The sequence below is a fragment of the Gambusia affinis genome, linkage group LG03 (assembly GCF_019740435.1).
Source record: "Gambusia affinis linkage group LG03, SWU_Gaff_1.0, whole genome shotgun sequence".
Classification (NCBI taxonomy): Eukaryota; Metazoa; Chordata; class Actinopteri; order Cyprinodontiformes; family Poeciliidae; genus Gambusia; species Gambusia affinis.
Window position 1 is genome coordinate 4,131,401 of NC_057870.1, and position 15,928 is coordinate 4,147,328.

Consider the following 15,928-nt stretch of genomic DNA (forward strand, 5'->3'; position numbering starts at 1 on the left):
TATCAAGAAGCTCATTTCTGTCTGGGCTCTGAGGTCATTTAGAACTTGTATTTCTATGTGTGAGCAATGGATTCACTACATACAACTGTCTACATTAGTTTATACTGCAAGATTACAGACGGTCTGGTGCCCAACTACAATGTGCTCAAAACACACATACAGTTGTTATAAAATGCCATATTTTTCAAACATGACTTAAAAGAAATTTGACTTTGTTATTTAAGGCCTTAAAATTGGACCTCTGTCTTTTTAAGAAGCTTCTGCTTTTCTGAAACTCCGCCTTCAGGAAGTCATCACAACAAATTTTCTCCATTTACAACAGTTCCTGGAGGTGTTCCACTGAGAAGTAGCTTATATGATGAGCTTGGCAGATGTGCAGTTCCACCAGGTGTTTGCTGATTGCTGCTGCCACTAGTATGAAGGAGCACAGCATTTAGGTACCTAGAATGACTGCCTTCTCAAACACGCATGAAAGAATCAAAGCAACAGTCCAGCTGTGTTTGATGAGGGAATACATAACAAGACATAAAGCTAAAAAAAGTTAATTTTAGATAATGCTAACCCACTAATTACAAGCAAAAACTAAACATTAAAATTTTCTCATTAAACAAATGCTTTTTGAAATAGGACATCATACTTCCTGATACACAGCATTACCTGCATTAGCTGAAATAATTTCAATGAAAACTTGTGGTCATGTCCCAGTCTAAATTGGCAATCTATTGGAGATCTATCAAACACTGCAGTTGATGTAAAAATATAATATTTTTAGGTAACTAAAATAATCAAACTGGTGATACAAATAGCAATATCTGTGGTTGTCAGACTTTTTAAATAAGTACCACTCTAAAATCAAATTCACCAAATTAACATCTCAAGATTTTCACAACAGAAGTGTATATTTTTTTGTTTCGTCATAAGAGAAAAGTGACAAAAGAACAAGTTAATTATTTAGTTATATTGTTATGACTGGATTAATGTAGCATTCAGTTGTCACTAAATTTCGTTGATTTTTCTTTATAGTTTATTTTATACTAAAATTATTCCAACAAAAAAATGTCAACATGTATGATAAAAAAAAACAAAACATAAATATTAGAATAAGTGACAAAAATAGTTCAGTCTTTCACTGATTCAGATGCTCCACATCTTGTTTTGTCCTATGCGTGCTGCAGCTGGAGTCTGCGCAGTGAGGCCGGGTCACACTTGGGTGCAGCTCCGCCAGAGAAGGAAGCAGAGTTTCCGGCTGTTTGCAGCGGAGCAGGAGGATTGCTGACGCCGCGAAACCCCGAGAAAAACGCCACCGGCTCGGGGGGCTAGTAGTTTCAAGCTTCGGTTGTGACTCTTTTTTTCTTATCAGGGGACCTGGGGGCAGATAAATTTTCTACGGGACAGGGGGACCTGAGCAACAAGCCAAGCGAAGAAGCTGCACAAGGCGGAGGTTAGCTACCAGCTACCGGCATGGCCAGGGACTACGATTACCTCTTCAAGCTGCTCATCATCGGTGACAGCGGTAAGCAGAAGCCGGGGATGCGGGACGGGAAGTGGGCCTTGACGAATTTTTTTTAAACATATATGTATATATTATTTATTTATTTATTTATTTTACCAGAAGAGAGCGAGAAATACAGCGTTGCGCCATAGCACACTTTCTGAACGCGTTTACCGTTTGTAATTGTATAGCTTTAAAACGAAAATAATGAGGGAAATGTACACATCCGCCATGTTTCTGTGCCAGTGACAGGGCGGAGGTTGTGTGTCCGGACTGGGCATGTCAGGCTGGACACCGCCTCCACATCTTCTGGGGTTGTCTCACGAACGTTTCGGGTGTTGTTCGGTAGTTAGTGGGGCATTTATTGTGTCTCTATAGCAATAGCCTCTCTTTGACCTAAATAGCTTTACCGGGGCTGTCTTATGTCAGTCTCATTTGGCCTCTTGTGTCTGTTAGCTGAAGCTAAGCTAGCATCTCTCTTTCATGCTCGGCAATGTAAATAACTATTTCTAGACATTTTTGTTTATGTTGTTGTCGTCTTGACTCAATAGGTTATTTATATTTATTATAAATGCTTAATGTTGACTAAGTGGCGGGAAGCTGTTGTAGCGATTCAGTTTAGGCAACTGGTTAGCATGAAAGTCTGAGCTCCCTGATTGTGGAAGAGTTCATCACTGCAGCTGCCCAAACTGAAGTGAGAATAACAAAGTGGGCAGTATTAACACAAAGTGTAACCAGTTAAGAGCAGTCAGTCGCATGCTGTCATATGTACTCCTAACCCAGGCAAGAGGAATTCCCGGTCACGGCTGAACGCTGTACAGGGGTGGTTGGAGCTACTCCTCTGGCACTTTTGTAATTCAACTCCACCCTCTTGAGAAGCAGCGTCTCATCCTGCCGAGGGTCTGATTTTGTTTGAGGTTGGGGGGTCAATAATCTTTGCTTTCACTGACAGTTCCAAATCCTGGCACCACTAACCCATCAGCTGGCCGGCCACAGAACAAGGCACATCTCTCACACAGGCTCCAGTGTCCCTTCCGCTGTGCAACTGTCTGCTGTTTTGCACGGCTTATTTTGGAAAAATGGTTGAGCAGCAGGAGAATGCAATTTTACTTCAAGCGGTCAACAGTCACCTGTTACATTTTGGCTAATTATGCTTGTGCAGGTTACTAGTATTAATGACGCGCTAAGCAATCTCTTTCTGCTCAGAAGGTAAAATGCTGAAAAGTGTCAATTTTTTGTCCCCTAATTCATCTACTTAGTTTTGCTCAGATTTTAAGCAGAACTGTAAATCAGGATTGGCCATAAAAGTCCTGATTAGTGGATCTCTGCCGACCACCAAGGTTTTTAAGATATTTTAAATATTCAGTTGTGTAATTTCCTATGGCTTAATGCAGTCATTTTAATTCAACATAAGGTCAAAGTCACCAGAGTTTTATCGAGTAACCCAACGGTGCCATTCCTCCTTGTGACCGGTCAGCTGGATGAAAGACGTCTCTTATATCTCCCTCATACTTGCAGAAGAGAAAAGTCTTTGAAAATATTTCTGAACACAAAAATAAAATAACATTCGTGGCGTGAAAACAAAATGTTTACCACTTGTCACTGTTATTAAAGTCACACAGTATGAAAACCACAGCTTATAGTCGCCATGGTAGTGAAACCTCGGCGTATTTAACCAAGGTCACAGAAATCAGTTCAATCCAAAAATACTTTATTTTCCCAAAGGGAAGCTAAATGTTGTAAATCGTTTTACAACATGGTGTCCTCTTGTTGTTGTCGATGCTGATGGCTGTAGGATTTGTAGTGAGATGAGAATGTCACCCTGCAGTGCAGCTTGACATAACCTCATTCATATATTTCATCATATACCTGTGATATTTGTTGTAAATAAAGACCCATTAGACTCCTGATGGTGGAGCTTATTCTAGTCGGAGAAAGTGATTTATTCCTCTTTTTTTTTGTTTGTTTGGGGTTTTTTTTGTTAAGCCAGAGAGCTGGAAACACTCCTTTGAAGCTTTTTCTATTGTTAGCCTGAACAAAACTCTGCGCTGTAGAGATCACAAGAGCCTGTGACCAATCAAATATTAGACGTCAGCAACGACACAAAGGAGCGGACAGGAGAGCCTGGAGCAGAAAGGTGATTTGTTGAGGACAAAGCAGCGATCCCATGCTAAACATCGCCGTCCTCCTTTCTGTTTTCTTTAACTTGTGATGTACATAGTTTCTCTGCTCCTCTTAGGTGCTTTAGTTTGTTACACTTTAGCTAATCTAATTGAGCTCTTAAGGTGTTTGTTTAAGTTGACTGTAAAGTCGGTGCACAAAGGTTACACCAACCGCTGCTGTCGTCATCACATGACCTCTACGAAATGAAGCCACGTTAAACTCTGAGTTACACCTGCAGGTCGTATGAAACTGTCCAAAACCGTCCGAGACGAGGATGGGAGGCTTCAGGAACCTGCTGCACTCTAAACCTTTTCCTGTGTTTTGTTTCCCTTTCAGGAGTGGGAAAGAGCAGTCTCCTTTTGCGCTTCGCAGACAACACATTTTCAGGTTTGTGGCTTCGCCTCTGCCGACACAAAAGTACTCACACCTCGCCTTCACAAATTGTCACATCACAGCCACAAGCCACAGAGGATATTTTTGGGGGATTTTATACGGTAGATCGTAACTGGTCCTCTGTCCACCAGAAGCTTTTTATGCGGATCTCTGGAGTCTAGACATAAAACCTTTCAAAGGAATATTATTTTTAATCCATCAAGTCACAGCAGTTTTATCTGTATTCTCCTAAATTATATGAAGGTGATAAGTTGTTCAGCATTATTTAACTTTAAGAGGTTCTCATGTAATATAGAATCAGCTATTTGTTCATATTTTAGCAGTTTGAGTAGTTTTATCAATTCATTTGACCACAACTGGCCCTTTAAAAAAATGAGTTGAACACCCCTGACCTTCCCCACACGGAAACACGGTGGTGGCAGAGTCATGCTTTGGGGAAGCATTTGATGGGAAGATGGATGGAGTAAAATACAGATCAATGCTGGAGCAAAGACTGGAAACGGAGGCAGATGTTTACCTTTCTGTTGCCAGCGCTGCAGTTGAACGGTTTAGATCAAACCGTTTTCATGCGTCAGAACGGCCAAGTCAAAGTTCAGGCCAGAATCTACAACTGCTTTCCGTCTAATCTGGCTATGATTGAGCTGCTTCAAAAAGATGGATGGAGAAAATTTTTAGTCTCCTGATGTACAAAATCATAGTAAATACTGAGGATGCACCGGTTAATTTTTTCATGTCCGATACCAATACCGATATCTGAGGGTTAGTACGGACTGATAACCATCCCACAGAGACTAACAGTGCTGAAGTTACTTAAAATGTTTCTTTTTTTCATTTTTTTTCATATACAGGCATAAATGTACTGAATTATAAATATATTTGCTAACTCTGCACCAGTACAGAACATTTAACTGTACCAGTAGCATCACAAGCTTGGTCAAATATGTAAAACCAACTTTGGTTTGTTCAGTCAGTGGAGTTAGGAGAAGAACAGGCAACGTAAAATAAATAAAAGAAACCGACAGAAACAGGATGACTACTTTGGTTCAAACGTGTCACAATAAACTTTAACAAATCTTCTTTCAAATGGTTACAAAGTACAATTAGGAATTCCAAATATAATGTAAAATGAATAAATAATAAAGCATGCCATTGCTCAGAGCATAAAACATAGAATTGGACTGAATAGATCTGCCCTCATGGATAGGGCACATTGTGATAGATACCTGATCTAGAATTTTGAGTAGAGAGTTGGAGGTTGAGTAGAAATGCACATCACAGTTTTACATATCTAATTGTTAAAAAACTTCAAACTCTGTATCCTCCTCCTTACTGTTGGTCTATCACCATAAAAACAGCGACGCTTGCGGCTGCAATGTGACAAAATGTTTAAAAACGTCAGAACACGAATGCTTCTGCAACATTCCTCCACGTGCCGCTCTCTACATCCGTCTCCGTCCGCTGCTCACAGGTAGCTACATCACCACGATAGGCGTGGACTTCAAGATCCGGACGGTGGAGATCAACGGCGAGAAGGTGAAGCTGCAGATCTGGGACACGGCGGGCCAAGAACGCTTTCGCACCATCACCTCCACGTGAGTAGAGCCGCCGCTCCACGCTGCCGACCGAAGCCCCGGGAGGCGCTCTGTGGTCGTCGAATGAGATTTTATATGAGGGGGGCAGCTAGGAGGCAACGACAGAGTTTGTGCTTCGCTGTGAAACTGGGTGGGATTCCCCCACAGACCCTAATTACAGACGGAAGAGGGAGGCTCCTCGCTGTGCAACGGCGACAGCTGCACTTACACTTTTGGGTCCGTACGCCTCGGGACTCGCTCTGATTTCTAACCGCTCGGACACTTTAAAACTCGACTGGTTTTGTTTTATCTTCCAGTGATCTGCCGTGAAGCATCACTGCTCACCTAACAGCGTTTAGATCCGTCAGAAGCAGCAACTACGTTATAAAGGACAACAGTTTATTCTTGAGTATTTGGTTATTTTATATATTGAGCAAAAAACAATACTTGAAGCAAAACTTACTACACATCTAGTCAGACTTCTCTGCAGAAGTTGCAGTCAATGCTCCACAAAATTCTGCTGCCATTAGTTGTGCTTTCGTTTTATTAACTTCCTCCGTGTTTTGATTTTGTGACAATTTGTCTGTTCCTATTACCAGATAAACTTGAAAGTCGTTTCAGAAACGGCTCCGGTTTAAGAAGAAGAATTTTCTTTATGGAGACTTTATAATTAATTTTACTTATTGCTTCTGTTTTGATTGGTTTTGGATATGTAAAATGTTTCTCAGTTCCCGTGTTTAATTGATCATTAGAATTTAAAGTTTATTGATCTTGGAGATTATGTTCTTCCATTATTATGCCATTATCATTATGTTACTTGAAAATGGTCTCAAAACAGCAATGTTAACATTTATCGCAGTAAATTCTGGGACAATTTATCATCCAGAAAAATTAGTTATTGTGACAGGTCTAGTATCAATATCTGGTGCGTGAAGGAAAATATGAAATCGTTGTGGCCCACAGGAAGCCTGACTCGTGTGTTTTCTTCTTTTCAAACCTCAAGATACGCGCAGCGTGGACAACTACGGCTTATAGACGCCCTTTATAAGTGCATTTTGTTTTTAAATTTAGTGAGTGTGACTTGTATTCAAATGTGCTCAATAGTCCAGAAATTGCAGCATCTTTGTGTGTGGTCTTCATATATTTAGGAGTGAACGCCACACTTTTCTGTCGCTACACCCCCCCACCCTAATATCCACCCCAGAGGAATCATCAGCGCGTCATTGAGCTGTAGTGTTCAGTGGGAGCGATTTAATTCTCCGTTAATTTGAATAATCCGGCAGCAAACTGAACCCCAGTGACTACACCGTTCCAGGACTGCATCGGTTCGTCCGGCAGAATGAGCTCAGGAAGGCAAAGCATCCGAAACATTTCAAGTGATTAACGTTCCCTTGGTAATGATGTCGATGGTCGACGTCTTTTCCTCGTTGTACAATGTGCTCAGTGTTCTGTTGCTGTTGCCTACCTAAATATCTCTCGTCAGAGAAACTGTGCTCAGCATTTATTGCCAGTGTCTCCTCTAAAACTGAGACTATGAACTTTGTAATTTAAACAAGTTGACATTAGGGTTGGGCAATATTTATTTAACACTGTTCAGACTTAGATGAAAATATTTAATTAATGGTATTATTATCTACATCTCCAATGGCTTGTGATGTTGATTCACTACACATTGCATGTCAATTTAAGACCAAGAAGATCTATAATGGATTTGTATTATATTAAAGAGGCACTATAAGCATGTAGTAGCATTTTATAGCACAAGTAACTTTTAACTTCGGATATAAAACTGCTCTATCTGTCATATTTGACTTTGTAATTAACGCCTTAAAAATGGGCCTGTCTCTTTAAGAAGCACCTCTGCATTAGAGGGATGCTCTATGAGGCGGAAGCTCAGTAGCTTGAAAGCTGCAGCTCTAAGGAGGAGCTTCGCCTCGAAGGTGGAGCTACATCCACCCAGGCATTTAGCACAGCCGAATGGTTGCCATGGGAGATTAAAAGATTTCCCAAACCTGCATGAAAGAATTAAGGCAACACTCCAGGTATGGTTTTGACTAGTGAATAACATAACACAATGTAATACTCAAAAACGTTAATTTTTACGTAATGCTGCTCTTTAAGATGTTGTGGAACAAAACCTCCTTCCTGTAAAGTGACATGTAAACAGATGAGCGTTAAAAACTGAAGTTCTTCATGTTGCTGTAAGGATACAGAATCAAGACCTCGACACAAGACATGGCTGTAGAGAACGTAATGCCAGGTAGTGCATGTTTTGGGGGGTTTGAATTCAGCCCATTAGTATACAGGCCTCATCAGGCCTCAGTGGGCTGCAAACCTTTCAGCTGAAGACTTGCTACCAAACGAGGATATGCACACTGTGACTCACTGGCTCATCTTCGTATTCTTGCAGGTTTCCAGCATCGTCTTCACTGGAAACGATGATGTTGAAGTGCTTCAAGTTGCCTAAAATCTGTGTGTCAGGGTATGAATGTTTACACACCAGGACTGCAGACGAGTCAATATGTTTAGTGAAGCGGTGTGCAGGTTCAGTCCATTTACCCCACAGAAGGCAAAACGGGCTTTGTCAGATTTTATCTTCATGGATCACAGGCTTTCTACTTCCACTCTGTCACGTTCATGTTGTCATGGTTGGAGAATGTCTCGCAGTGTTTTTCCTGGTTTCAGCTTCCACTATTTCACTCTCCATACCTCTGGCTGAATTTCTACGTTTTTATAACGGCATAATATATTTTTACTAAAGCAAAGATTTGCACTGATCTGAGGTTTGTGGAGTAATGCAACTTAAAATCTCAATTCTAAAGGCGTTTTCACACTTAGAGCTACAGGAGAGGGTCTTGGTGCTGTCAATCATGCTTGTGCTGTGTGATTGGATCACACAGACCAAAACAACTGTACCAAGAAGGAGGTGGTCTCAGTACGGTTCCAACTCTAGAGCCGATCACTTATGATGTGAATGTGATCCAACAGAGCCACCAGGTTTATGATGCAAGCATGAACCAAAGCTGTTCTCTTGTCCCTTTGTGAGTTTAGTAGGGACATGCACGCTGCAGTTAGCTTACTACTAAGACGTAGATGGACCACTGCAGTGAGGATGAACAGGAAGTCAACTCTTCCTGAAGGAATAAAGTCATGAGGAGGACTACGGTCTCCAGGAATGCCTCTGCAGAACACGATGCCTGTTCAGGCTGATTGTTTCCGGCACTGAAGTGGAGAGTTGTTGCGCCTCATTACGCCCTAAATGAATTGTTGGGGCGATGGCCTGCTCAGGCAGAACAACCTGCAGAGGCAGTCGAGTAGTGAACAGTTACAGCTTTGATGTTTTTTGAGGTTTAAAAATGTAACAAATATTCTGAGGAATATAAGTAACAAGTTATTGAATAAAGGGGTTCGGCTTTGTGGAATGTTTTTCTGGAGAAAAGGTAGCATCAGGTTTAGTCCGACTCTCTGGCTCTTGGTGTGTCCACCTACCTGCTGTCCTTTTACTGTTAGACATTTGGGACAAAATTGGCCAACAAAGCAGAATCCCCATACAGTCACAGCGAACAGGGAGGCTGAGATGAGCCCTCTCTCCAATCCTCTCCTAAATATTGGACCTATAAACAAACTAATTATTGAGGCCGCAGTTAGCTAACAAACATTGGCCCTTTCAACCTTTTTATAGAAATTTCAGGTTGGTTACATTCAAAATTGAGATTTGTCCCCATCTCCTGGACACCAGCTACAATTTAAAAAAAGACTGTGCCAGCTTTGTCTTCTGGCACCTCTGGAAAACCGTATAAAATCTGCGCAACTAAATTTTTCTATAAGATTTAGGTCTGGGTGCTGAAAGGTAGATTTTTTTTATTTTTTCCCCCTTCTACTGGCTCCCTATTCGAATACTTCCTTTAGTTTGTAAATCGCTGAACGGCCCAGCATCACAATACTTTAGAGATCTGTTGTTGTCGTTGCACCAACCTTCCAGACCTCTCACATCTTCTGGTGATGCAGACCAGAACCAGAACCAGAACCAAGCCTGGAGAAGCAGCATTCAGTTTTTATGTGCCACACCTTTTGCAACAGACGTCAAGAAAACTGCAAGAAACGTCTGAAACACTTAGACGTGTTCAGAGTTTAAACTCCCGTTCAGAGTTTTCCTTGATTCGGAACAACTGGAACATTGATCAATATACGTTGGATGATTTTGATTGCATTTGACAAAATGTAATGTTTTTTGCTTGTTTCATTGGTTATTTTATTTTGTTTTTAACTGTGTAAAGCACATTAAACTGCCTCGCTGATGAACTGCGCTATACTAATAAACGTGACTTTATGTATGCAGGAAAATATTGAGACTCATTGTCAGGACTGGACCTGAGTGCTCCAGTAAATTAGCTCTGATTTCCTTCATTTCAGGTGATTGGCGATCGGCATGTGTGCGATTAACAACAGTCTCTCCTATGTTGACAACTTAGCTCTGTTGTCGCTATACTTAGCAACTTTTCAAATAAAAAAAAAATCCGTATTGGCTAAATCAGAATTGGCAGGTCAGTCTTCCTAAAGATTGGCTAGAAAACCCATAATTAGCTTTCTAATTGGAGTTTTGTCTTTATGTCTTGATTGTATTTGCTGAATCACCAACTGTCTCTCACATGTTGATGTGTCCAACATCTTCCAAAGACAACGAGGCGGTAACACCAATCTTGCGTTTTCCCGTCTCCAGATATTACAGAGGAACGCACGGGGTCATAGTGGTCTACGACGTCACGAGCGCCGAGTCCTTCGTCAACGTCAAACGATGGTTACATGAAATCAACCAGAACTGTGACGACGTCTGCCGAATATTAGGTGGGTCTCGTTCTCCCACCGCCAGAGGAGGCCCAGCTGTTTTTTACGTGCCAGTCTGAATGCAGAGAAATGATCAGAACCTGCGATGTTTTTTCCGCGTTTCAGTGGGAAACAAGAACGACGACCCCAGCTCGAAGGTGGTCGAGACGACCGACGCGCAGAAGTTTGCAGAACAGATGGGAATCAGCCTGTTTGAGACGAGCGCGAAAGAAAATATCAACGTCGAAGAGGTGAGGCAGCTTCTTCTGGGAGTTACAGAAACGATGCATTTTACTGGGGTTCACAATTGTCTTGATTTCCAAAATCTTTTACAAATAAAAATCCAAAAGGTGTGGCATGAGTCAGTTTCACCTTAGAGTATCTGCCAACTTTTTACATCTAAACATTTACATTTCTCTCCATTCTACTTATATACAGTCGTTCTACTGTCAGTTGTATTTAGCCCTGAACTTTGACTGGACTGTTTTCATCTCGTCTCAGCAGTTTCTCCACTGTTGGCAACTTAACAATAGTCACTGCATTTAGCCACTTTTCAGACAAAAACAGGTCGGCCTTTTAAAAGATCAGTAATCAGTCTTTTTTTTTAAAATGGCAATTGGTTTAATATTTTAGTTTATAATTCGAAGGCCATGCTTCTCACTATCTGTGGTCTGTCAAAGAGACCAACATCAACACTGTACACCTACGAATCATTTGGTACGTTGAGTGTTTTTCCCTGTTCTGTTTACTAATTAGATGATTACTGAAGCTTGCATTGCCTAATATTTGGGGGCATCAGAGTAAAGGGATTTAATGCAAATGGCTGCCACCCTTTATATGTTAAATATGCATAACTGCATGATTTTCACATTCACAATTCCATTCAGAAATATTTTATTGACCCCAAAGAGAAATTAAATGTAACTCTTATTAACTCAAATTCTTCAGTTATTGTTGATGGTGATGGCAGTTGGCAAGGAAGGTTTCCTGTAGCAGCCTGTATTCCAGTCAATTTGAAAAAGCTTCTGACTGAAGACACCGTGTTTTCCCTTGACAGTCTCCTTTCACTTCATAGTCAGTCATCTGTTTGTGTTGGTTTTGTCATATAAAACTCCAATTGCTGTTTGAACATTGTTTTATGTTTTATGTTTTATTAATCAGGCCTTCCTGGCTTCCATGATTGTTTTTGTGATTTTTTTAAAATTATTATTATTGTCAAACTCACTGACTTTTATGCTGCTAAATTAGAAATATTTGAAAGGAATTTTGCAATATTTTTTTCCTCAATGAACGCCTTCCAAAATCTAGATATATAGAATGAAAAAAAGCCGACGAGCATAAATACAAACATTTTGATTCCTTAAAGAACTCAAGATAGCGCCTTTTTTTTTCTTGTTTGTTTGTTTGTCTGTTTGTTTTACTCACCATATTGATCACACACTGTTGATACGTTCCAGTCGCGGTCGGAACTGGGAAATTAAAACTTCAGAGTTGGAAGAATCGGGTGGAGTGCTCACCGGAAGTCACACTTTTAACTTAATGCCAAGTCACAGGCTGTTGGCAGCAGTGCAGTAGAAGTAAGAAATACTGCCACCTGCAGGTGGGAGGTAGCACTCACTGAAACCCGAAGTTTTTTGACCATTTTTGCGAAACATTTGCAAGAAACTCACAATCATGCGCGAGCACGAAAGAAATGCGGAACTGATTGTGATCAGAGAACGGATTAATTTAAAATAAATCTACCGTTGCATCAGCCTCTTTCCAAAATGGAAAGAAAAAGAAAAAGAAATACCTCCAAACACATTGTGACTGTCATGTTGTTGCTTTGCAGATGTTCAACTGCATCACAGAGCTGGTGCTAAAAGCCAAGAAGGAGGTTCTAGCCAAGCAGCAGCAGCAGCAACAGAACGACGTGGTCAAACTCACCCGGAACAGTAAACGGAAGAAAAAGTGCTGCTAGCGAAAGCGAGCGGTCAGCGGCCGGAGGCATCTCCTCTCCACACACTCACACACCCACACCATGGGACTCAGAGCGTCTAAATTAAAGAGCAGATAAAGATTTAATGAATATACAGAAAAAAATAAATAAAAAAAATAAAATAAATGGAAATATTGTCCCCTTTGGACAAACTAATCATGAAGACTTAAAAAAAAAAAAAAAAAGAATTTGTACAGATTTTTATGAAACGTCAGATCAGGTTTTATTTGGAAGGCATCAGATAAGCACTGTTTGACCTGAGCTCCTCTGTTTCGGTGAAGAATCTGAAGCCGACGTCTGACGGACACAGAGCTCAGATTTCCGCCTGCGTGTTCCGCCCCTCATCTTACCCTCCTGTCAGTATCTCATCTCTCCTTCCCGTTCCGCCGCACACAGGACGCTGCAGGCCGAGGCCGGCTCCGCACCTGAGGGGGGGAGGACTCGTTTCCTTTAGACTTTTTCATTTCATTAGTTTAGCTTTTTTCTTTTTCTTTTTTTTTTCCGTGGGCGGAGCGAGGACTTTGCGCATGGCTGCGAAAGAAAGAACTCTTCTCGTGTTTAAAAGTGCGTACTTTTTCATCCGCCCACATCGCCAACAGATCATGAACTTCTCGGTTTCGTTGTCGGGGGAAACAAGCCCGATGATGAAGTCGATTAGCACGTTTAGCAGTTAACCTAAAGGACTGAACTGGTGTTTTCTCGTGTCTTTTTTTTTGTTTGTTTTTTTTCTCAGTATTTTGCCAAGCTTCCCCTTCCTTAATCACCTAACTTCCAGTAGCGCTGAGCCAATGTTAACTGATCTCATGTTCTCCACTGTTTTGTTTTTTTTGTTTTTTTTTATTCTCTCCATGCAGCAGGGCAGGTGAACCACTCCCAGAGCTCCCATTGCACCGTTCACTGCAGTCTTACTTCCCCTTCCATTTTCCTTTAAACTTTTTCTTTTTTTTTTTTTTTAAAAGAACAAAAAAAAAAAACAAAGATACTGCCAATATTATAAAACAAAGAAAATCTATATAAATATTTTAGCTCGGCAGAGCCTCATTGGACTGTTGCCATAGCGGCCGTCGGCTGGCCAGGATACAGGGTGAATCGGCGTCTGATGGGACCCTGTTGAGTCCTCAGGAAATGCTCCCTCCCTCTCTTCTTCTTCTTCTTTTTCTGTTGCTGTCGCCAGCCTTGTGTTCCCTCATCATCCACATATCAGCACCTCGCTGTGACCGACTGACCATCTGCAAGAAGAAACCTGCCGTCGCTGTGACCTCTCCTCCAGGCCGCACTGGGGTTCCTCTTGCTTTCTTCCTGTTCTGTTTTAACTTTATTTTCTGGTTGTTTTTTTTTTTTTTTTGGCATGTAACTCTTTGTTTTGCAGACATTTCTTTTTGTAAAAGCTAACGAGAACTGACTGTGTTCTCTCCATTAACGGTGACTAATGTCACGTTTCGATCTCCCATCACCAGCCCTCCCTCCTCTCTCCTCCTCAAATCTGTTTGAGTGTTAGCAGTCAGTTTTCGGTGTCCATGGCAACAACATGGCAGAACGAGCGGCAGCACCGGATCCCCTGCGTCTGGACCCGAGTCATGTTTTCCCATCAGCATCTGTTACTGACATTTATTGTTATTTTTTTAATTTTTTTTTTAAATTGGGAGAGCTTTACAGCAGATGGAGGAGGAGGAAATACTTTGGGCGGGTTATGGTGGGTTCACGCCAACAGGTATCAGAAAGCCCACACTTTGATTTCTCTCTACCATGCGTGTATGTAGTGCACACGTGGTGTATAGTGTATATATACAAATGTGTGTTTATATTCAATGGTGGGGTCATGAAACAGTGTGCTGGGGTCATGAAACAACACACTCGTCAGCTGTGGTTCGCTGTACACTGGAGAAATAAAGATGTACTATTCAGTTTTCCCTACATGAATTAAATCAGTAAAAAACGTTTTAAAGAAATAAATATTTGACACATACTGATCGATTTTTGTCCCGAGTTCATTTTAGCAATCTGTTTTTTTTTGTTTTTTTTTTTCTGAAGATGGTGTAAAGTTTGAACTGGTGTTTAGGTTGATTTTGAAGCCCGGCAAAAGCAATAAGGAAGCAAAAACTAATTACATTTTAATAAATAGTGCACTAAATATACTCGTATAACTAACTTTAATGTAGTCACCTTCCTAAAATAATGGCTAACGGTTTGGGGTTTTTCCCCACCATGTAGAAATCACCATGTTTTCTTTATTTTCTCCAAAAGATTATTTAAACAAATATATTAATCACTTTTTGCACAAAACAAAACAACTTTTGTTCTTCAAGAAAAACCAGCAATTTTGAAAATCCTAAAAAAATCAAATATCAAGAAATATAGCAGTCAGTAAGTGCTTCACTCATCTAGAGGATTTCTTTTGGTAACTATTTGTTTGAATGTTTTTGTAAATTTGGTTCCCAACAAAATTTTCTTTCGTACTAGCTTCCTGATCCATTTTGGAGCGTGAAACTTTTTCATACATCTTTTTTATTTTTTTTTCTTCATATTTTCTTGGTCTAAAACCAAAGGCATTTTGCAATAAGTCATATTTTGGTCTCATCTGGGTGAAAGGAAAAGGTGAACCAGGGATAATGGCAGCCTTGTCAACCAAAATCCATTCCAGGAGTGACCTTTACATGAAATATTTAGTCAAAACTACAAATAGTTTTTTTGTCCTTTCAAAGACAAACATATTTGTTTTTTTCTTTTTTGCTCATTTTTAATCAGCAACAATTTGTAAAGTATATAGTCAAACTGCTGCGGGTATATCTGATGCACTGTTATTGTAATTGAGCAGAAACATTGAACGGATCAGCAGCTCCATTTGTCCAACTGTGGGAACCACAAACACAAGCGCTTCCAACTCAATCAGACTGAGACACGAGGATTTGTAAAGAGTTTATTCGTACAAAAACAAGGATGCTAAGAAAATTGCATGATAAATACTTTGAATAGTTTGAAGTATTTTGTAACTAAAACAGTGCCATCAGTCAGTGGTGAATGGAAGCACTCGCGTGGAGTACAATGAGCCCACCGAAAGCACTAAATTCAAAAACGACGTCGGGCCGAGGGAGAGACGAGTAACACAAACACACTCAGTGGGATCTCTGTGTTTCCCACTGCAACACACACTTCAGTCTATGGCGGCTGGCATAAGGATGCCCAGCCACACACACAGAGACACTGGACGTGTTTTCAAACGGGGAGGGGTGGGATTCATTCAGTCTGCAGTGTCAGAGATAAATTCAACCAGAATAAAAAAACAGACAGCATTTACATCAAAATAAAGTCAACAGAATCAAACATGACGGGTTTTTTTTCTTCTTTTTTCCTTGAAAGTGTGTCATAAAAACAAAAATCCAAACAAAGAAACTGAAGTTTAGTTCTTGTCCCAGTACTGACTCCAATGTGTTGGCATAAAAACACTGACAGTGAATATGATTGTGATCATCTCTGCTGGCCAGTATTATGTTATAAATTGATATTTGA

General features: G+C 40.6%; 1 protein-coding gene across 2 annotated transcripts; it reads left to right on the top strand.

The window, feature by feature from the left end:
* Nucleotides 1-1,120: 1,120 nt before the first annotated feature.
* Nucleotides 1,121-13,371, top strand: rab35b (RAB35, member RAS oncogene family b). Of its 2 annotated transcripts, XM_044110616.1 has the most exons (6): nt 1,121-1,513; nt 3,992-4,042; nt 5,517-5,640; nt 10,340-10,464; nt 10,570-10,694; nt 12,275-13,371. In XM_044110616.1, exons 1-6 carry the CDS (start codon nt 1,462-1,464, stop codon nt 12,401-12,403), a joined length of 606 nt encoding a protein of 201 aa, XP_043966551.1. In that variant the 5' UTR covers nt 1,121-1,461; the 3' UTR covers nt 12,404-13,371. The 2 variants fall into 2 exon arrangements, with proteins under 2 accessions (XP_043966551.1, XP_043966552.1); XM_044110617.1 differs by lacking the exon at nt 10,570-10,694 and having other exon boundaries at nt 1,162-1,513; nt 12,275-12,381.
* Nucleotides 13,372-15,928: the final 2,557 nt, after the last annotated feature.

What these genes read in the sequence shown, in the direction of transcription:
- rab35b (XM_044110616.1), top strand. Translation starts at nt 1,462, where the DNA reads ATGGCCAGGGACTACGATTACCTCTTCAAGCTGCTCATCATCGGTGAC. An exon ending in TTTCGCACCATCACCTCCAC is followed by an intron (nt 5,641 to 10,339) that starts GTGAGTAGAGCC and finishes TCCCGTCTCCAG; the next exon opens with ATATTACAGAGGAACGCACG. An exon ending in CGACGTCTGCCGAATATTAG is followed by an intron (nt 10,465 to 10,569) that starts GTGGGTCTCGTT and finishes TCCGCGTTTCAG; the next exon opens with TGGGAAACAAGAACGACGAC.